The sequence below is a fragment of the Molothrus ater genome, chromosome 23, assembly GCF_012460135.2.
Source record: "Molothrus ater isolate BHLD 08-10-18 breed brown headed cowbird chromosome 23, BPBGC_Mater_1.1, whole genome shotgun sequence".
Lineage (NCBI taxonomy): Eukaryota > Metazoa > Chordata > Aves > Passeriformes > Icteridae > Molothrus > Molothrus ater.
In genome coordinates, this window is record NC_050500.2 from 7,135,603 (window position 1) to 7,156,090 (window position 20,488).

The 20,488-nt window shown below is 56.8% G+C and overlaps 3 protein-coding genes across 3 annotated transcripts; all 3 read right to left on the bottom strand.

The window, feature by feature from the left end:
- Nucleotides 1-9,193: 9,193 nt before the first annotated feature.
- Nucleotides 9,194-11,686, bottom strand: CAMK2N1 (calcium/calmodulin dependent protein kinase II inhibitor 1). Its single transcript, XM_036396225.2, has 2 exons — nt 11,388-11,686; nt 9,194-10,551 (listed from the first exon to the last, which is right to left on the bottom strand). Exons 1-2 carry the CDS (start codon nt 11,545-11,547, stop codon nt 10,481-10,483), a joined length of 231 nt encoding a protein of 76 aa, XP_036252118.1. The 5' UTR covers nt 11,548-11,686; the 3' UTR covers nt 9,194-10,480.
- A 2,263-nt stretch (nt 11,687-13,949) lies between these two features.
- Nucleotides 13,950-17,681, bottom strand: MUL1 (mitochondrial E3 ubiquitin protein ligase 1). Its single transcript, XM_036396456.1, has 4 exons — nt 17,540-17,681; nt 17,354-17,441; nt 16,267-16,387; nt 13,950-15,299 (listed from the first exon to the last, which is right to left on the bottom strand). The coding sequence occupies exons 1-4, from the start codon at nt 17,657-17,659 to the stop codon at nt 14,579-14,581; spliced, it is 1,050 nt and encodes a 349-aa protein (XP_036252349.1). The 5' UTR covers nt 17,660-17,681; the 3' UTR covers nt 13,950-14,578.
- A 1,172-nt stretch (nt 17,682-18,853) lies between these two features.
- FAM43B (family with sequence similarity 43 member B) lies at nt 18,854-20,360 on the bottom strand. Its single transcript, XM_036396413.2, has one exon. It carries the CDS (start codon nt 19,955-19,957, stop codon nt 19,067-19,069), a length of 891 nt encoding a protein of 296 aa, XP_036252306.1. The 5' UTR covers nt 19,958-20,360; the 3' UTR covers nt 18,854-19,066.
- Between the last annotated feature and the right edge of the window lie 128 nt (nt 20,361-20,488).

Here is a 20,488-nt window from a genome sequence, read left to right on the forward strand (position 1 = left end):
GCTCCTCCTCCGCAGGGACTCATTAGCCGGGAACCGGAGGAGCCTTTTCGTGCTTTGAAGGGTTATGAAATCTGAAGGAGAGGGGGAGGACGGGAGAGCTTAAAAAAGAGCCGTCGTGTCCCCCCCCGCCCCACGAGCCAGCCGTCGCTGCCGAAGGAAAAGGGCTGGCAGCCGCTCCAGCACAGATTGCGCCTCTGCCCCGTCCCCCCGCCAACCCGCCGCCGACGGGCGATGCCGCGGCGTGGAGAGCTTCGCTAGAAAACGACATTTCAAACAGAATTTGCCGTGTTTGGTGTGCGTGTGTCCCAATGCTGAGAGGGGAGTGGGGGGCAGAGGCCAGGCTGCCATCCAGGGGCTGCTCCAATACCTTCAGCTCCCGATCTCTACAAATTGGTGCAACATCCACCTGCGATGCTGGGGAGGGGTGCGAGCCCACCAAACCAACCCTCACCCCCAAAACCTGAACCAGGGAGCAGCGTGGGGCTGCCTTGTGTTAACTACAAAATAGTTTTGCTTCGGGCATGTCTTTGGCTTTGATTTTCTCCATCCCAGGACCCCGGGCATGCCGGCGGGGGATGCAGCCAGTTGGTGCCGTGGGCTCCATCACTCCTGAAATAGAGCCCAGGGGCAGCTTTTGGGTGTCGGAGGCATCTGAGTGAAGTCATGTGGATGTTATGCAAGACTTGATGATAGGTTGTAAACAGCTATTAAAGTGATTGACAGGCCCAGGACGAAGTTTTGAGGGGGGGAAGAAAGGGGAAAGATGAGTAATAATGATTAAAATGATTATCAAATCGAGACGTTCCTTGAATTAAGGGAAAGTTTTGTGAGGAAGGAGGAAGATGAAGAAATCACGTTTGAGCACTTCCCTGAGCTGGGAGTTGGGAGGATGGGGCAGATACTGAGCATATAAAGTTTGGAAGGGAGGGTTTTGCATCTTTAAAACCAGCTAAAAAAGCAATTTCAGCAGAAATTTGGTGCATTTGGGTTCACTGAGTGCTGCTGGGTGCCTGCATCCCCAAAACCCAAGGGCTGAGCAAACCAAGGAGAGCAGCCCTGAGTTAATTAGGAGAAACAAGCAGATTATGGGGAAGACAGCTTCTATTTATATATAAATACTCCAGTAATCAGCAGTGAAGGGCAAGGAAATCCAATAGAAATATGTGACTGTTTAAGAAGCTTTCTGAGCAAAACGTTACACAATCAGTCGCATTTGCCTGGGTCTCGCTCCAAGTCCCAAGAAATTAAGGGGAAAAAAAGAGTGACCCTGAGCAGAAGGAAGGAGAAGGGATTTGTAGAAGCTTCTGCCCATCAGATAAGGGGGAATCTCAGGAGCCTAAATGGAGATGTCAAGGGTGCCAGCAGCTCGCTGTGGCCCCAAGCCCCAGCTCAGAACCAGCGAGCTCCACACCTCACAATGCTGGGGGTTAATGGGGAAGTGCAGTCATGTACAGGTGAATTTCACTCAGAAAAAAGATGCCTGGAGCTTCTCTGTGTTCCCAGGGTGCTGCTGTCAGTGGGTGCTGACACGGAGCAGAAATAGCTGTGGCCGCCCCTCGATTTCACACATCGCCCTCGCTCCTCCCGCAGCTCTGCCTCACCCCAGCACAACACAGACTCTGGGGGGGCTTCGGGGCTGCCACACGTGTCCTCTGCTGAGAATCACCTTAACAATGGTTTTCAGAGGCAATCAGATGGTTGGATGCTCACCTTGGGGCTTGGAGCTCTCTAAGCACCTGGGGCTCGTGTCCTTTTGTGTTGTTTCCCCTCCCAGGGCAGCTGCACTGAGATTTTGGGATTTGTTATCCTGAAGGCAATAAAAGGCCTGAGGCTGAGGTTTGGGGGGTGTCTCAGAGGAGGGATGGGTGCAGAGCTGGGGTATCTGACCCTGCCAGTGAGCTGGTTGTCCCAGTGTTGTGCCTTTGGGGTGGCAGCTGTTCCCATAGAGTCATTCCCTATACAAAGAAGGAGGATGGAAATGTTTCCCCTTGCCTGCAAGGAAGCAGCATCACTGCCCAAGGGTCACTGGTGAGTGTTTGCTGCAGCTCTGGGTGTGCCTGTGGCTTTGCAGTGTGGGTTTCTGGGGTTGTATTTAAATCAGGAGAATCAGCCCCTCTTGTGCAATGACCTTTTCTGGTTTTCTCTTTCTGTGCCACCTGTAAAGTTACCTTTGCTATGGGAAGTTTGTGCTGGGCTGGGATGCACATGAGTCTGCAGGTGCTTGTGCCCTCCATGTGCAGCCTCTTGGGGAGGTCCCTTTTAATTGTTAAAATAATTAAATCTCCTCAAGACACAGAGATGATATTGCTTATACTTAAAAAGCCAAGCTAGAGGTTTGTGGGCTTCTCTGCTCATTAAATTAGAGGATTTCTTCACTTTTTGTTGTGGTTTTTAATCCTTTCTTTGCACTGGGCAGAAAAACAAGGGATGTGGGTTGTGGGATGGGAAGGAGTTGGAGTCAAAACATCAGCCCCAGTACAGTGAGGACAGCACCTAGGAATCCTGGAAAGGAAGCCTGTAAAGGGTGTAAATCCCCTGGGAAAGGTGACTTGGTTGGCCATTGCAGGATCTTAAAACCCTCTCTGGCCACGTGCTCATTGACAGCCGTGGAGCTGAGCCAGATCCAATGCACCACGGTGGGCATGAACACCGTGGTTTAGGGCACGGACAACGTGGTTTAGGGCATGAACAAAGTGGTTTAGGGTGAGCTGCCCTGTGCCAAACTCCCAGGGGTTGGCCAAAGGCACCCTGGGTGCTGATGGGTGCTGGTTTGAAGGCAGTGCTCGTTCCCCCCAGAGCAGGACTGGGAGCTGAGGGCTGATGCTGACCCATGGGTGTCCTGCTCCACAGAGGCTCCCTGGGAGCCCAAGCCCCACAAGATGCTTCCCTCACACCTGCTTGGTTAAAAGGCTTTTTAAAATGGTTTTCCCCTGGGACTAACCCCATTTCCAGGCCTGGAAGTGGCAGCAGGTGAGTATTGGATGCCACAGGGCTGGTGTGCAGGCTGCTCGCTGGCTTTGGGGGTTCTGGCAGCCTTTTTATGGCTGTTAAGGGTTGAATTCCTGCTGTTTTCAGTCTATCCACAAGGGCGGTGAAGGGATGGGGCCAGTCTGCTGCATGCAGGGGGTTGTGTCACCTGGTTTAGGAGTGGCTGCAGGATGCCCTGCTCCAGACCCGCGGCACTCCGGGCTCTGGCCAGGGATCCCATCGCAGGCGTGGCTCGGGGCCGCGGCTCCCGCTCACTTCTCCTCTCTCCTTGAGGCTGCACTGGCTGCTGCCGCTTATGCAAGCGCCGGGAGCCTTGTGTAACCGTGCCGCAGGAGGGCACGGCCGCGGCTGGGGGCGAGGCCCCGCCGGCATCCGCACGCCTGGAGCATCCCTGTCCGGGCTCTCCCTCCCGATCACTCCCCAGGCGTGCGCTCCCCCGGCGTTCAGGACTGTGGGATGGATGCTCTGGGGTCTCGTGGCTGTTTGCTCCTGGCCGGAGCCAGGGAAGGGTGCAGCAGAGCTCCTGGTGCCCAGCTGGGAATAAACTGGGAATGCTGATACCCCTGGAATGGGTGGACAGGATCCATGCCTGGCAGGGGTGGGGGGATGGGGGCAGCTCCCCGGTGTCCCTGAAAGGGCTGTCCTGGGTTTGTGTCGGGCCACGGCTCAGCTCAGCCTCCCTTCGCTCCCGAGGGGCTGAGTTGCAAAGTGATTTTCTGTACCAAACCCTATTTTTTGCTGCTCATGGGGTCCCCCCGAGCTCTCTCCTCATTCCTGCTTCCCAGCACCTGCTGCCGATCTGGGGCTGAACCTGTTGCTATGGAAACTGGTTATGGATGCTGATGATGCTGCCAGGGTCTCATCCTGATCCTGCCTTTCCCCTTTCCTTACCCTGTGGCTCAGGGATGGTGCTCTAACCTGGGATGAGGCTGGGATCAACCTGGAGAATCCCAGGAGGTCAAACACCGTGGGGGGTTCAACCCAGCTGTAAATAATAAGGGGAGTTCCACCCCCGTGCATTTGTCCAGATCCAGTGGGAATAACCAAGAGCAGCTTTCCCAAGGCACCTCCCCCAAACTCAGCCATCTCTTGAGGTTTCCCCCACTCTGGGGATGCTGTGGCTTCGAAAGGGCTGGGGCTGGATTGCACCCAGGTGGGAACTGAGTCTCATCCCAGCTCCACCAGCACCCTCTGCCCTCCATGTGGTGTCCCAGAGGGAGGCTTCACCCCACCTGGGCAGGCTCTGCTCTGTGTTGGCTTCCCTTGTCTGTGACCCGTGGGAATTGGTGCTTCAGGTTTAAAACGATGCTAAGCTGAGAAAATACTAATTAATTAGAGCTAGCTGGAAAATCCCAAGTGCTTCCTTGACGTGGCATCAGCAAGAACTTCCTGTGTGTGTGTGTTTCCCCCTCCAAAAATATGTATTTTAAAAAACACTTTAAATACTTCACTGGTCCCTAGGCCTGGCTTTTGTGGGATACTGGTGTGTCCAGCCCTTGTGGAACCACCAGGAACTGGGGGGCTTGAAGGGGCTGCTGCAGGCTGAGCCCCACCACATGTCTCTTAGTCACAGAGTATTTATTTATATTTGAGCAGGTTTGGAGCAAAAATGGGAAACAGGAGTTGTGGGGGGGACACAAACAGGCTGCACCGGCTGCCCGGGCTGAGTCAGAGCTGGATCAGCCCCATCTCCACACCCGTGACTCACCGCGGGTATTTTGGAGTCTTGTGTCACATGGCCTGTTTGGGGTTTATTTCTGCCGTTTGGTTATTTTCCTTTATTTTCTTTTATTCCCCCCACCCTGAGAAGGGGCTGGTGCTTTGAGCTGTGTGCACACACAGCTCCAGGGACTCTGAGATGTTCCCACTTTGCTCCCCTTTGCCCTGGGAAAGGGTGGGACCCCTGCAAAGGAAAGGGCTTGTGCGGGTGTCACATTTATCTCTGCAAAAATTATATATATATACCATTGTATGTATTATATAATACCATATATATTACATAATATTATATAGTATTATATAATGTAATACTATATATATTAATAATTGAGGTGTTGTAGCATGGAGAGGAGCCCAAATTCCTCTGGTTTTCTTCTTATTCCTCCACATTCCTGGTGTTGCATTACCAACATGAATTTAACAGGGCAATTTCTATCACAAGCACATCCTGTCAAAACTCAGGGGAGGAATTGTCTTGGAAAAATCTGTGGCAGGGAATCTTCTTCCAAAGCCAGTGAGGCTGAGAACTGAGGCAGCCCAGAGGAGGCAGTGCCCATTCTCACCTGCTCACCGAGGGTCTGAAAATACCCAAATGTGAGGCAGCACAGACATCCAACCTCCAAAAAATACAGTTCCTCTCCCAAACACTGACTGTTTGTCTGGGAAGGCTTTGGCCAGGTTGCAGAGCCTGATGCTGTTCTCAGGTTTGGGTTTTATCTGAGCACCTGCTGCTGCATTCGGCTGCAGCTGGAAATTCTCTGTTTTTTGGGTGAGGTGTCTCCCACTTGTTATTGTCATGCAACAGTTTGACACCTGGAGCAGTGTGTAAATGAAGATGTCTGATGTTTCCCTTCTAAGTGGGAATGGCTGTTTAGAATATCCTAGAAAATTTTAACTCCAGGCAAAATGAAAATGAGGAGCCTGGGGAGGCAGGCAGCTCCACTCCCAGGCTCTCTGAGGCAGCAGCAGCAGGGATCTAGGGATTTTCTTGCAGAATATTCCCAAGGTAAGGAATGCCACATCATGGGAGTGTCTTCTTGACCCCTCATGAAATTCCTGGTGAGCCCAGGAAGGATGCTGCACGTGGGGCAGCATTTCCCTGTCCTCTGGAGATGTTTAGCTTGGGGTAGGACACACAAAATTCCCACCAGTGCTCAGCACAAGTCTGGGCAGCTGAGTGGCTTGACCAGATTTGGGAAAAGTGCCCCTGTTCCCCGTGGGGTCCTGGTGTGGGGATGCCCCTGGAGACACCAACGGAGCTCAGGGACAGCTCTTCCCTGCCCTGCCTTTCCCCAGCTTTGCTGCCTCTGGGGATTTGCCTGTTTCAGACTTTTGGGTGCCAGTGTGTGTCCAAAGGTCCTGCCTGAGTAAATCAGCCGGGAGCACAGAGCCTCAGTGGCCTCTAGTGGCTGTGGGACAAAGATCCCAGGAAAGGGGGACCCGCAGCCCCCCAAGCCCCCCAAACAAGCAACGCTGGGGGTCCATCCCACCAGAAGCCACTCTTCCTATGGGGAGACCAAAGGCAAAGCTAAAGCCCCAAATGAAGCTCCAAGGCCATGACTGATGGGGGCTGCATCCCAAATCCCTCTTGGCCCCATTCCCTGGCAGGGATGGATGGAGAGGTTTCGGGCAGCCACTGGGTTTTTCTCATTTTTGTGTTAAAAAGCAAGAAAAAAACCCCAAGTTTTTAAGGAAGGTAAAATTTCTTTCACGCCTTTTCCCATTTTTCATTTTTCTAAAGCGTATTTTCTGTCTGATGCCACAGTACAAAACATGAACCCCAGCGGTGAAAACAGTTGAGCCAACGGATCAAAAAGGGTTTGATTCCGTTGAAATGACCGTTTTTGTGTCTTCTCCACCAAAGGTCACTAAAGCTGCTTCCTTCTGAGTAATTACGATTTTTCAACAAGGGAAGAGGGAAGAACTGACCCGTTTTATTCCCCAAACCCACAGCATTTGGGGGCAGGATGGAGCATCCCCTTCTGCAGCCCATGCTGCTGTCCCTCCTCTCTCCCCGCCATGATAAATAAATTACTTTAGGAGTGCTGGCCTAGTTTAACATGCCCTAGTTTTGATGGAGGAGGGGAAAGAAAAAAAAAAAGAGAGAGAATATTTATTTTGGGCAGTTGCTTCATGGGCGTCCTTTTGGGAAGAGCTTTGGGGGACTCACCCACTCCCCCTGCTCCTCTTTGCCCTGGCTGCAACACACTGCCCTCAATTTTGCTTTCTTTTTCTGAGTTGCTGCCTAGGTGATGTGGGAAATGAGTGGTGGGGGCACTGATCCAGCCCCAAAATCGTTGTCCATTGCTCTGAGCCCCCCAGGACTGGTGTCATGCTGGGGGATTTCCAGGGGCTGATGCCTCAAAGCCTGTGGAACACGAGCAGGTTTAGAGGTGAATGAAGACACACCTGGTTCTGGGTGTAAGCGGTCAGGGTTGGCTTTGCTGCAGGAGCAACTGTGTTAGCACCTTCCCTCAGCACCAAAATCCCTGGGAAAATGGGATTAAAGTGTGTGTTTGGGCATGGGAGTGGGATTTCTCAAGTGCTCTGGGTGTCGCTGGGACCTCTGCACCTCACTCGTCCCTCCCCTACCCCGCTCTTCCAAAGGTGCCAAGTTTCCTCTGGTAAATAAACTTGCAAATGGCTCTTTTCTATACATTTTATTTTTTCCTCCTTTTTTTTTCCCACCCCTGCCAAAACAAGCAGCCCATATGGGCAGGGTTGGGTGGGGATTTTTGCAGTTTCCATGGGGATTTGGCTCTGGAGCTGCTGGGTGCTGGCTTCTGGGGTTTGGTTCGTTTTGTTTTTTTTTTCCTCTGATCCCTGTAACCGGAGCATGGTGATGGCACCGGGCTCCCTTCCCGGCTCCGGCATCTCCCAGCCAAGGTCACCGGGGAGACCGTAGGCAGCCGCCGCCTGCGTTGGGCCATCTGTTAAATAATGTATGCAATAAACTCCTGCCCCGGGGCCAGCTTAATCCTTAAATCCTCCTTCAGAATACCATCTCCCGGCCGTGCGGGATGCCCGGCTCGGTCTCTTGGGTGCATCTTTCCCCACCACCCCCCGTGAATCGCTCTCTCCTCGCCCCTCCATCCCGCATCCTCCCGTGCTCGATCTCGCCGGGCTCTCCTGCTCCATTATTTATGCGCCGTGCATGAAAGATGCATATAAAAGAGCGGTTCATAATTTAGCAGAATCTCCTCTTCTTTCAGCCTCCCTTCCCCCTCTGGCTTCAGGCTTTCTCTGGAGCATTACCGGCCCCTCCCAGGCCTCCAGGTGTTTTTGGGGGGATCTGGGGCTGTGCCTGCGCCCCATCCTCGGAGCACCCATAGATGGGTCTGGGTTTTGGGGAGGTTTAAGTGCTCAGAGATCTTTTGATGTATGGGATAAAGTGGGAAATTGGGTTTGGCAGACCCATAGATCAGGTTTTTACAAAAAGAGGGTGTTTTGGGTGAACTTAATTACCCCAGTGCTGCATCCAACCCATGGTTTTGTGTCTGAGAGCTCCCAAGCGCTGTCCTTGGCACACCTGGGATGCTTTGCTCCTCTCTGGCTGTGTCTGCTCTCCCAATGCCCTGGGCTCGCCCCCAGATGCTGACTGGGGCAAAACCCATTAGTCTGGGAGAAAAAAACTCCCTTCTGGGGGCCATCTCGTGGTTTGGAGGTGCAGCAGGTCCCCCAGCACAGAAAATCTGGTTGCCAAAACTGTGTGTGCTGCGTCCAACCCACACAGCCACGACCTCGGAGCTGAACTAGCTGGGGAAAAATTGAAACTAATTGGGGATTTTTCAAGGGAGCAATTTAACAAAGCTCCTCATCATATCCTGGATGTGGGAGAGCCTGTGTGGGTTTAAAATGGAGCAATAAATAGCAAAGGTGGTGGAGACAGGAGCATTGTGCAGCCTTCGCACCCCTGCTCCCTGTGCCACCCCAAATTAATCCATCTCCCCCCAGGTCATCCTGTACAAATCCCAGCTCAGCAACATCCTGCTTTTATTGCAATATATGATTTTCTTTGCAATAAAATCCCACCCCTGGACTTGTTTCCCATCTGTGATTATATTCTTGTTCCCTGGGCACAAAGGTTGGCTCGTGCCCTCGGTGGCGTGGGCAGAAGGGATAATGGCCTTTTTTAACACCAGGATTTGGGGTCTGGGGGGAAGGGAGGCAATACTGGAAGGGAAATGCCCATTTTCCACGCCTTTCCCACCAGTGAAGGGCAAGCCACCTTTTATTGCCCATTCCCAAGAGCCACTCTCAGGACCCAGCGTTGAATTTTTCCATTAAGTTTGTGCCCCTGAAGTGTTTTCCCATCAAACAAAAAAATCTCACAAATAAATATTAATTACAATTAGTTATTCAGATTAACAGGGGTCTGTGCTAGAGAGTGGGGAGGTTTTCCTTAGTTATTTTGGGATTATTTGGGGGGACAGGATGGATGCTCATGCTGTGTGGCCCTGGCAGCCCACAGGAAAACAGATCCGCATTTATAATTTTTTTTTCCGTTTTGTTTCATTTTCCTTTTTATTCGGACATTGCAGAAATAGCCCTGTGTAGTGGATAAAAGTGCAACATACACAATATTTAAGAAAAGGAGGAAAGAAAAACCTGCCTTGAGGTCTGTCAATCGCAAACAGAAACAAGAACCAAGCCCGGGCACCAGAGGCGCTTTTTGTCCCCCTCCCCCCTTTTTTTTCCCCTTTTGTTTTTATGCACGTCATGCAAAATAGTTAAAAAGAAAGATTAGAAAAGAGAAGTCAGAGAAAACCCCACGAGAGATCGACCGAGCCCTGGAAAGAGCAGAAAGCTCCGAGTGCTGCTCGTCTCGGGGAGGGAATCACTGCCCTCCAGCATCTCCAAGTGTTTGGCACTCTTGTGATTACATTAAATAATTTCTTTTATATATATGTTTTAATACAGTCTATTAAAGAGAGGAAACTGCCACAATATAAGGAAAAAAAAAAAGAAAACCAAGATCACCCACACTACAGACTGCATGGTAGTTAGAAAAGCTGAGCGACCCCCCCGCCCCCCATACATATAAAATCTGTCCCTTTGCTCACAGCAACCAAGAAGTACAAGCTTTAAAAAATAAACCAGCAATTCTTCCTTCAGGCCTTTCCTTTATAAAAGTTTTGGTTTTCCCCCTCGAGAACCTTAAAACGGGACTAAAATTAAATATATATATATATATCTATTTTATATAATTTCCCAACATCCAAAGACATCAACATAAAAAAAAGAAACTGATACAGAAGGGGATAGCGTGGTACATCCAAGTGCACGGATTCATTTTTGCAAGATTAAATCATGTAAACAAGGTGCCCGCTGGGAACAACCCTGGCCGGAGGGAGACTCCAGGGGCTGTTCCCCCCGCTCCCCCCATCTCCCGCTGCCCCTTTTCCTCTTACCCCCCGATCTAGCGCGGCACAAGGTTCATCAGCCCGAGAAAAGCCATCCCGAGTAATTCAGAGCCGTGGCGTGCCTCCTCCGTCCATCCCTCGGGGTGGGGGGTTTGAAGCAGGTGACTATTTTCCCGATTACACAGATATATTTTAATTTATTATCATTTTTGAATTCACGGCTGGGCTCTGGCTCGCTCGCCGCCCTCCCCTCCGCGCGTCTCCGGAGGGCAGGACGAGCCGCGCGGCTGCGGGCGGCGTTCCCGGCGCTCGGCGCTCGCTGCGGGGCTGGGGTTTATTCTCTGCCAGTCACCTGTGCCATTGTAAACCGACCCCACCCCGGGCCTCGGCCCAGCGTCCCCAGGGAGGCTTTAAACACCGGGAGGGGCCTTTTCGGAGAGGTTTTGCAGCACATCATCAATTCTATCATCTTCAATAACCACTAGAAAGCAGAAAGAAACAGAAGAGCGATGAATTTTCTGCCGCCGTGTTCCCCCCGCCCAAGGTCACCCTGGAGGGGGTTGGAGCGGTCCGACATCCCTGGTGTGGCTGCTGGCAAAGCGACACGGCCCCGACCGCCGCAGGGCACCCGGCACCGTGTCCCGTCCCCAGGGAGCGTCCCCAGCACCGCACGCCCCGGCACTGGTGCCCTGTCCCTGGGGACACTTGGCAAAGGACATGTCCCCAGGGAAGGTCCCCTCACCTCTGTGCCCTGCGGATGGGATGGTCCCCAGGGAATGTCCCCTGTCCCCGAGGAAGGTCCCTGCTGCCCTACACCCGGTGAAGTGCCCAGGGCACAATGTTCTGCCCCCAGGGAGGGTCCCGGCCACCCAACACCCCGGTGCCAGTCCTTGGGACGTGCTGCCTGACATCCTGCAGGGAGTCTGGTGCATCGTGCCCCATCCCCGGGGACTCTTCCCGGTGCCCTGCATCCCCGAAAGGTGCTCGATGCCCCATCCCTGGGGAAGATCCACGGAACACGATGCCCAACATCGCTCAGGGAGCCCAGTACACCATACCCTGTCCCTCAGGACGGTCCCCAGTGCCCTGCAGCCCTTGAGAAGGTCCTCGGGACGCGATGCCCGACATCCTCAGGGAGCCCGGTCATCGTGTCCCGTCCCTGAGGACGGTCCCCGCCGTCCCGCGTCCCCGGGGAAGGTCCCTGGTGCACGAAGCCCCAACACCCCGCGGGACACCCGCTGCATCCCGCCGCATCCCTGGGGCCGTGTCCCGCATCCCGGGCGGCTCCCGGTGCGCCCCGGTCCCTCCGGCACCCACCTCTCTTGCTGCGGCCGATCTGCCCCAGCTTGGGCGGCCTCTTGCCCTGCCCGCCGGCCAGGAGCCCGTCGCCGCCGCGGAGGCGAACGGGGAAGGGCAGCTGCCCCACGGCCGCGTCCCCCGCCAGCTGCCCCTCGCCGTAGGGCGGCCCCTCCGACATGGGGGCGGCGGGGGGGGACCCGCCGCCGCCGCCGCCCCCCGACAGCCTCCCGGGGCGCGGGGCCCGCGGGCCCGGGGCAGCGGCGCAGCGGGCGCGGGGCAGCCGCCCCGTCACATCCCGGCCCGGCCGGCGCTGCTCGCGGCTCCGCGGCTGCGGCGGCGGCTCCGGCGGCGGCGGCGATAGAGGAGCGGGAGGCGGGACCGGGCGGGGCGGGGCGGGACCGGCTCGGCCCCCGGCACCGGCGGCGGCACCGCCCCGCGGGCTGATCCCGCACCCCGGGGATCCCCGGGACTGCCCCGCCGCCTGCCCCGCAGCGTCCCCGGGGAGCGCGGAGCATCCTCAGGGAGCCCGGGCCTGCCCCGCCGGCTCCCCGCGGAGCACGGAGCTGTCCCGGAGCATCCTCGGGGTGTCCCACAGCATCCCCGGAGATCCCAAAGCTGCCTGGCAGACACACTCTGCGCCTTCGGGCTCTGGATTCCCCAGCCTGCCCCTCAGCATCCCTGGGGAGTCTAGAGCTGCCCTGCAAGGACCCTCGGAGATCTTAGGTGGCCCCACAGCACTTTTAGGGAGCCCAGAGCTGCCCCACAGCCACATCTGGGGAGCCCAGAGTACCCCACAGACACCTTTGGGGAGTTCAGAGTGAGCTTCCCCAGCCACTCCGGGGGAAAGTCTGGAACTGACCCCTCTACAGCCCTGGGGAGCCCGACGCCCGTTCCCAGGAGCCCTGGGCACAGCCTCTGCCCTGCAGAGCCATCTGGAGACCTCTGGCAGTTTGTGGGGGGCTGCAGCATGGGGAGGACTGGGTGTGCTTGGCGGGGGGCCCCCAGGACCCCTTCCTGCACGAGCCTTTCCTGGGGCACTGCAGGAGGACTTCTGAGTCACTGTGAGCTTCCCGTGGGGTTTTCTATGCAGAGTTACCGCAACAGTGTGGGTCATTGGGGTTACTGCCTGGCAAAGCGAGTGATGGGAAGGTTGGGGATAACATTTTGGGAAAGGCCACAGCTATGTTGGGGTGTTCAGGCAACTGTGGTGCATCTCCCACAAAAGGGAGCAGGAGCAGCAAAGAACCTGTTTGTGCAAGGCTGAGTTACAGGGTTTCTCTGGAATTGGGAGCCTGGCTCATTTTGGGGCTGAGCAGAATGGAAGGACAGGGTGCCTGGTGGTGCCAGGGCTGGGGTGAGCTGTCCTGGGGCTGCTCCCATCTCCAAAGCCCTCGTTTGCTGGAATCCTCAGCCCCCAGAGCTGCACAAGCCCCTCTCCCCTGCACTCCTGCCCGCCCCCGAGCTGTCAGCTCCTTACATAAGGTTGCGGCTACACCCGAGAAATCACAGGGAAAGCTTGGAAACAGGAGGCGAGGGGTAATAGGGAAGCACAGCCCCTCCAAGGAGTATTTTTAGGCTTTGCCTGATGCTCCACTCCTGGGCAAAACATGGAGGCTCAAGGCCGTGTCCTGCACTGGTCTGAGGGGAATTGACCTCCCCTCTGTCCCCAGCGAGGGGATGAGGCTTTTTGGGGTGCTCGTTCCCCTGAAGAGGAGGGACACCTCTTCCAGCAGATGGGATTCTGCCCTTTCAATCTGTCTGCTGGGTTTTGGGGCTGCAGTGTGGCTTTTTGAGCTGTGTTTCGCTGTTCCCTCTGCGATTCTGTTCTGCAGGCTGCCTCGCCCTGCAGGCAGCCACCGCCATCTACAGCTGGTGGGACGCGGCCCTTTCCCAGCACTGGAATAACCAGGGACCTGCTCCTCCTCAAAATCCAGCACTGGAATCACCAGGGACCTGCTCCTCCTCAAAATCCAGCACTGGAATCACCAGGGACCTGCTCCTCCTCAAAATCCAGCTGTGGATTTGTGCCCCACAGCCAGAACGGCCTTCGGACACTGCCCAGCTGCTCTGTTTAATGTTTAATGAGAAACAACTCATCATTTTCACTGTAAATTCAGGGGGTTTAAAATGCCAGTCAATGGGAATGTTTCTTTTTAAATGTGCCTGGGGGATGTGGATGGCTCTGCCTGGAGCAGGGCTAACCAGGGGCTGCCTCAGTCCTGGGGTTTTCAACTGCTCCTACTTGAGGCTCCCTCATTCCCCTGGAATGTTTCTCTAATTGTCCTCCCCAGCAAATGTTCACTGCAGCAGGACTTTGGGTCCATTAACCCTCTTGGGTGCATATGGGATTTATGGCAAAATAGGAGTGTCAGGGAAGGGAATTTTCCTTTTTTGTGTCAGTTTGGGGGTTTGGCACTACCTGTGTCATAAGGGGACAGCAGTGACTGTCATGTCCAGTGCAGGAGGGACAGGTTCCCCCCTCAGCCAACCTCCATCATGGCTTGGGATGATCCAGGCTCACCATGTCCACCTCAGGGAGGACAAACCTCACCACTCACCTGGAATAATCCGACACAGACACACTTTTCATCCTGTTTTATTACTTTACACCTCAATTGCTATCCCAAGCCAAGCCAAGCCAAGCACAGCCATCAGCCATTAGCCACAGCACTCTCACATCCCCATCCTCATACCCTGGTGTGACAAAGCCATTTTGGGGGGATCACAGAATTACCTGTGCTCACACCCCCTGGTACAAGCTCTCCGACAGCCCCTCCTGCTCCATTAGGCCTTGCAGCCCTCTGGCAGCCTCACAGGAATTCTGCAGCCTCCCAGAACCCTTAATACATTTTATTTTTGTTTTTCCCATGTTTTTATCAGCTGGGTAAAGGGCTGCAGGCTCTGTAACCATGACACGAACCCTGAGAGTCCAAACCTTAATAGAAGAGCTTCAAGCTGCATCTTCCCCCAAGCATCTCACCCTTTGCAAAGAATCATCTCTCTCAAAAACACCTCCATAGCACAGCGTGAGCCCTGATCAGCTGCAGAGTAACCTTTTCAGACTCTGCTCTGCCCCCTTGGTGAAACACCCGCTCCCTCAAGCTCCCTCCCCTTCCCCAAAACCCACCACCCAAGCAGCGAGGTGACAAAACCCCTTTGCCAGTGGCAGCTTTAAATCCAAAGTCTCCCCCCCCGAGAACCACAAAAAATTAACTGTTGTACAAGGGAACCACCCTGGTGATGCCCTGCCTGCAGATTGGGCACTTTTTGGGCTTGGGAAGAGCCTGGTAGCACTCGTGGCAGGAGCAGACGTGGCCACACTCCAGGAAAACGCAGGATTTGGTGCTGCTCAAGCAGACCACGCAGGCGTTTTTGAGAACCTCGCCGCCCTCGGTGCCGGTCAGGCGCTCCTGGGCCTGCCGGAACTCCTCCTGCATCTGCCGCAGGTGCTGCTGCTCCCGGTGGTGCCGGTACTGCTTCCGCAGCAGGAAGAACAGCACGGCGCACGTGGCAAAGCCAAAAACCACCGTCAGGATTTTCCAAAACCGCACGCTGGACTCCTGTTTCTGCAGCAAGGACTCGAAATCCAGGGAGCTCAGGTAGTAGGGCATGCCCTGCTTCGGGGGCTGCAGCTTGATGGTGGCGTTGTCCAGGACCAGCTCTCCCACCCCAGTCAGGGCCGTGCCCACCTTCAGCATCTGCTCGGTCTCCTGGATGCCCTTGGGACGCTCCCCGCTGATGTAGTGGCCGATGACGTCCGTGAAGGACTGGACAGAGGGGTGGAATTTCTCATACACCGTCTCCAGGCCGAGCTCGGCAGCGTCCAGAGGCTTCATCACCCGGACGGTGACGCCGGCGTCGTCCTCGGCAGGGACCAGGTCAAAGGGGGTGGTGCTGGTTCTCTGGTGGATGATCTTCTCGTAGTCATTCCTGGGGAGGGAAAAGGGGGGGGAAGTGAACTGACTGCCCCCGATGGGAAACACAGCCTGGGATGGCCTGATGGTTTTGGGGACTGCCAGATGGGACACGCCCTGAGAGGAGTTTCTTTGATGGGGGTGTCGGGAGTGTGGAGCCTTTCCCTTCTGAGGAGGCTTTAATCTGATCCTAAGACTCCTCCCATGGGACACCTGATAAAACCCCGCCCGGGGGCTGTGTCCCTCTCTCTCTGTTCTCGGCTCGGCCTCCCGGGACTCTGCCTCCTCCCTCCCACGGCATGGGGTGGAGGGGGGGAAAATAAAATGGACTCTCGTGCTAAACAAGGAAGAGACTTGTCTGTCTGTTTCCTCTGCTGTCGGCTGTGGCCTCCCTGGACACGATCCTCACTGTAGCCACACGCTGCTACACTGGAGAACACCTTTCCCCTCGTGGCACTGTCAGGGGTGCAGGAGGCCACTCCACCCTCACTCAGTGCTCCACAAGTACTGGGGGCTTCCCCCATCCCCACCTCCTGACGTGCCTGTGGCATTCACAAACCATCCTGTGAGGGGAAGCACCACGTGTCACACATCCCAATTTGGTGTTACCAAATGCTTATCAAACAGCATCACTGGGCTCTGTTTCAGCAGTTCTGGGACCCCTGGGTGTGGGGATCACCCAAATTCAATTAATTTCTGTTCTGCAAGTGGGTCTTTTCTGAAATGCCATCCTCTGGTGGGGTAACAAGGTGGGGCTGATCAATCTTCAGCCCATGTTGGGTTACTCGATGCTCTCTTCTCCTCCAGCCCCTCTGTGAAAGCCCTAGAATCAGCCAAACCCCCCATTATGGCAGCTGTCACTGTGGAGGCTACTTTGGGACCCAGCTTTGAGGCACTTGGTCACTCTGGCCATGCCTGAGGCCATTTCAGGCTGTCAGACCCCCCAAGGGTACCAAAGGAGTGTGAGGGTGCCAGGCACATACCAGAGGTGGGTGGTTCTGTTCCACACCATCTTGTGCTCCTGCAGTGTCAGCCTCTGAACCACTCCCTTGCAGTTCTCCACAAACTGACTGCTCAGGGTGTCCTTCACCGAGCGCACCACACCTGCAACAGGAACCCAGGGGCCACATGAGGACTCATGGAACAAACCCTGGACCATGGGGAATGGCTTCATTGGGCTGCTAGGAAGAAACCCCTTCCTTCCTGTGAGGCTGCTGAGAGTATCCAGAGAAGCTGTGGCTGCCCCATCCCTGGAAGTGTCCAAGTCCAGGTTAGATGGGGCTTGGAGCACCCTGGGACAGTGGAAGGTGTCCCTGCACATGGCAGGGGTGGAACTGGATGAGCTTTAAGGTCTCTTTCTACCAAAACCCTTCTAGAATTCTAAGATGGGGGCAAAAGGGCCAAGAGCTTGTGGTTTCTGCTGTCAGAAGTCTGTGGCTGCTTGGCAGGGGGGAAATGACCTGATGGGCACTGGGAGGAGGAGCTGGGGATGAAATCCCCTAGTGAGGAGCAGCTGTGGGGCAGGATGTGCCCCCCCCACCCCTGTTTGGGGCATCACTTCAGGTCTTGTTTGAAAGGAATGAGGGATTTGTCTTTACAAACAAACTGTGGTAGATAAAACTAGATACTGAGAGATAAAAGAAACAATGGGAAGAACCACAAATTCCACAGGATTTCCACTGACTGACACAGGGGAGGGAAAGTGAAAGTAAAAGTACAAGGGGAAGGAGGAAAGGAAAGGAAAGGAAAGGAAAGGAAAGGAAAGGAAGGAAAGGAAAGGAAAGGAAAGGAAAGGAAAGGAAAGGAAAGGAAAGGAAAGTTATACATTAGAAGTGAGTCTTAGGAATCAGGCATTTCGGGCAGTCTGCACCTCTAAAGTCCCTCAGCCAATAGGGAAAAAGAGAGGGAAATGCGGCCGGGAAGCGAGAATAAAAAGGAGGCTGCATCCTCTAGTAATTTGAGAGACTCCATGGGAAATGCCCATGTCCTCTCCCTTGGTTCAAATAAAGTTATAGGACTCCTCTGTTTCCTTTTTGGACATAAACCTCTGGTGTTTGTACACGACCTTACCTTCTATGACTGCATAGGGCACGCAGCGTCCGGGAGCCTCTAGCAGCACGGCCCGCAGGTCCCCGTCCAGCCGGACCTTCCTGGCGCCCTGCCGGAGCAAACAGAGGCCGCGGCTCAGCCAGCGCGACCAGGCCGCGGCTCGGGGGCCGGGCACATGCATTCCCCCGTCGCACCCCTCACACCCACCTCGAGCCCGCGGGCCACGCGAGCCTTCTGCCGGTAGATGGAGTAGAGCAGGGCAGTGATGGCGGTGCTGGCGGCCAAGAGCACGGCCTGTGCGGCCGAGGGCCGCCCGCCGCCCTCCATGGCGGCCAGGCCCGCCGTTACCACGGCAACCGCGCGCCGCGCCGGCGCCCGGTGATGACGTCACGAGCGGCGTTCTGGCCGCCGCAGCGCCGCCATCGAGACGGGGGGTCCGCCAAGGCCGGGCGGGGCGCGGGGGCTCCGCACAGCCCTGCTGGGGTGCGGGGTCACACACATTATCCCCCCAGAGAGGTTGTGAGTCGGGGGAGGCGGCTCAGATCCCGGCACCACGGAGCTTTAGGGGGATAAACCCCATCCTTGGAGTTTGGGGGGGCGGGACAGATGGCAGCCTCCCCCACCCCTTTACCTTCACCCTGCGGTCCTGGGGAAGACATCAAACTCCAGCATCACCAGTATCTGAGGGGGATTAGCCCAAATCAGGATCTTGGCAGCTGGCCGCAAATCCTAATGCCCCTGGGTGTGTGGAGGGAGCATCCCCCATACCCCCCCTGCCACCTTGGGGCTGGGGGGGCAACCCAAATCTCACCTCCTGCTAATTTTGGGGGGACAGTGGTCAGACCAGCGCCTGTCCCCCCTGGGAGGCTGGGAGGGTTTATCTCTCCAAATCCCAGGCCCATAATACCTTGGGGAAGGGCTTACAACCCCTCACTGGGCTGTGGGGCAGCAGCACCACCTGGCCCCCACTGTGGGGGCTCAGCCTCAGGACGCAGCCCCCAGCCCCACTTTGCAGAGTCCTTTCTCCCACCCCACAAAGGGCCATGGCAGGTCCCTGCCGGGGAGGACACAAACCCACCCACACCCCCACCCCACCATCTCCTTACCATCGCTTATTCTGGGAAAGCAGCAAAAGGGAAAGAAAAAAAATAGCAATTTTTTGTAAATTATTGATCTTCAGGCCCTTGGTGCTAATTTGGAGTGGGGAGGGGGGGGGTGCAGGCAAGTTATGCTCTCCAGTGGGGTCCAAGGGGCCAAACCCCCATCACTGCTCCCCCGACGTAGGGCGGCACCGCCTCCCCCCCAGCTCTATATTTAAAAATTCAAGTTGCCATGACTACACAGATCAGCTCTCCCCCGCCCTCGGTGCCGCAGGAAAGCACCGTGGACCCCGCAGCCCCCCCTCCTTGGCTTGTCTTTCGAGGGGTAAAAGCAATATAAACCCCCCAAGCTGCCTCAGAGCCGAGCTTAACTCTGTCGTCCGCCGCGGTCTGGGTGAGACACAGGCACCGTCACACCGCAGAAAACACACATTAATTTTATTATTATGGCCGCTGTGGAGGAGGCACGAGAGCAGGTTCATGTGCGGGGCCGGGTGGGGGTCCCTGGGGTGCAAACCCACCCCCACCATGGGTCTTCCTGCAGACGGAGCCGCCGTCTTGTCCAGATTGCTCCCCGAGGAGGGTCCAGCACCGGCTCGGGGCGCACCGAGGGCACCTCGTGTCCCGCCGGCGCTCAGCACACGGCGGCGCGGGGCCCGCGCAGGCTGCAGCCCCTCATGTCGCTGGCCAGCCGCAGCACGGCCGCTCGCTCGGGGTCCCCCAGGGGCGGCCCGCCGCCGAAGGCCTCCTCCTCCTCCTCCTCCAGGATGGAGCTGAGCCTTGGGGCGCAGCGGGCCCGCTCGGCCGGCGGGCGGTAGGGACACTTGGCGTTGAGGAGCCTGCGGAGCGGCACCAAGGGCACGATGGCGTCGCCCAGGAGCTGCTGCTGGACGTGGCGGAAATCGCTCTGTCTCTTGAGGCGCTTGAACTCGTTGAAGGCGGAGGCCGAGGTCTGGTAGAGGAGCAGGGCCATGGCGCGCGCCTTGTCGGCCTTGGAGACCAGCACGGCGTGGCAGCGCAGCACCACCGCCTTGTTCTTCACCTGGTGCCGGTACACCCAGGCGAACACCTTGGGGTGCCGGCGGTCGGCGGCGCAGTAGGTGATGCGGTGCAGCAGGTACGCGTGGCCCGGCCGGCGGGTCCCCTTCTCGCAGGGCGTCATGCGGATGCCATGAGGGCCCAGCGTCAGCGTCATCTTGGCCCCGCCGGCGCCCGCCTCGCTCTTGGCCCAGATCTTGCCCACCGCCTCCTCGGTGCAGCCCTCGCCCTTGGCGTGCAGGGTGACGGCGTTGCCCAGGTACCTCACCGTGTACGTCGGGTCCTCCTTGTTCAGCTCCACTTTCTGGCGCTTCCCGCGGAAGACGCTGCCCAGGCGCTCCAGCGGGCACTCGGGCAGCAGGTCCGGGCAGGAGCGGAGGAAGCCGGCCAGCAGCGCCGCGTAGCTCAGCCCCGGCCCCAGGCTCTTGCCTTTGCACTTACGTTCATTTTCCACCAGCACGAACTTGCTCCGGCGCCAGGGCAGCATCTCGGCTCCGCTCCGCTACCGCCGGCCTCGCTCGCAAGCAGCGGGACCACCCCCCCAAGCCCCGCAGCCGGTCTGGGGGGTGTCCCCGCACCCCCCGCGCAGGGGGTGTCGTGCCCTACCCCGGCAGCGGGACGCGGCCCCGTGTCCGATCCGGCTGCCCACGGAGGATGCGGAGCCGAGGAGCCGCCGCGTTCCGGGTGCCGCCTGCGCCTGATGCTGCGGGAGCGGCGGCGGCGGCGGCGGCGGCTGCGGGGACGCGGCTCCTCCGTGGGCTGCTCCACCTCCCCGAGCACGCGGGGAGCCGCCGGTGAGCGGCCCCCGCCGGTGAACGGCCCCGTGCGCGCCCGCTCCGAGCCCCGGCAGCGAGAGGAAGCCGGGGGGGAACCCAGCCCCCCATCCCCATGCAGCAGCCAGACCCCCAGCGCCGAAACACACCGGCGTCAGGGGAAATTCCCTCATTTCCCACCCGGGTGTGGGGATGATTTTGGGAGGGTCAGATGATGGCTTCTGACACGGGAACGACAAAAAGGT

Excerpts from the sequence above, each read along its gene's own strand:
- CAMK2N1 (XM_036396225.2), bottom strand. The coding sequence starts at position 11,547 with ATGTCGGAGGGGCCGCCCTACGGCGAGGGGCAGCTGGCGGGGGACGCG. Across the intron at positions 10,552-11,387 it reads GATCGGCCGCAGCAAGAGAG|TGGTTATTGAAGATGATAGA; the intron begins GTGGGTGCCGGA and ends TCTGCTTTCTAG.
- MUL1 (XM_036396456.1), bottom strand. The coding sequence starts at position 17,659 with ATGGAGGGCGGCGGGCGGCCCTCGGCCGCACAGGCCGTGCTCTTGGCC. Across the intron at positions 16,388-17,353 it reads GCCCTATGCAGTCATAGAAG|GTGTGGTGCGCTCGGTGAAG; the intron begins GTAAGGTCGTGT and ends TTCCTGTTGCAG. Across the intron at positions 15,300-16,266 it reads AACAGAACCACCCACCTCTG|GAATGACTACGAGAAGATCA; the intron begins GTATGTGCCTGG and ends TTCCCTCCCCAG.
- FAM43B (XM_036396413.2), bottom strand. The coding sequence starts at position 19,957 with ATGCTGCCCTGGCGCCGGAGCAAGTTCGTGCTGGTGGAAAATGAACGT.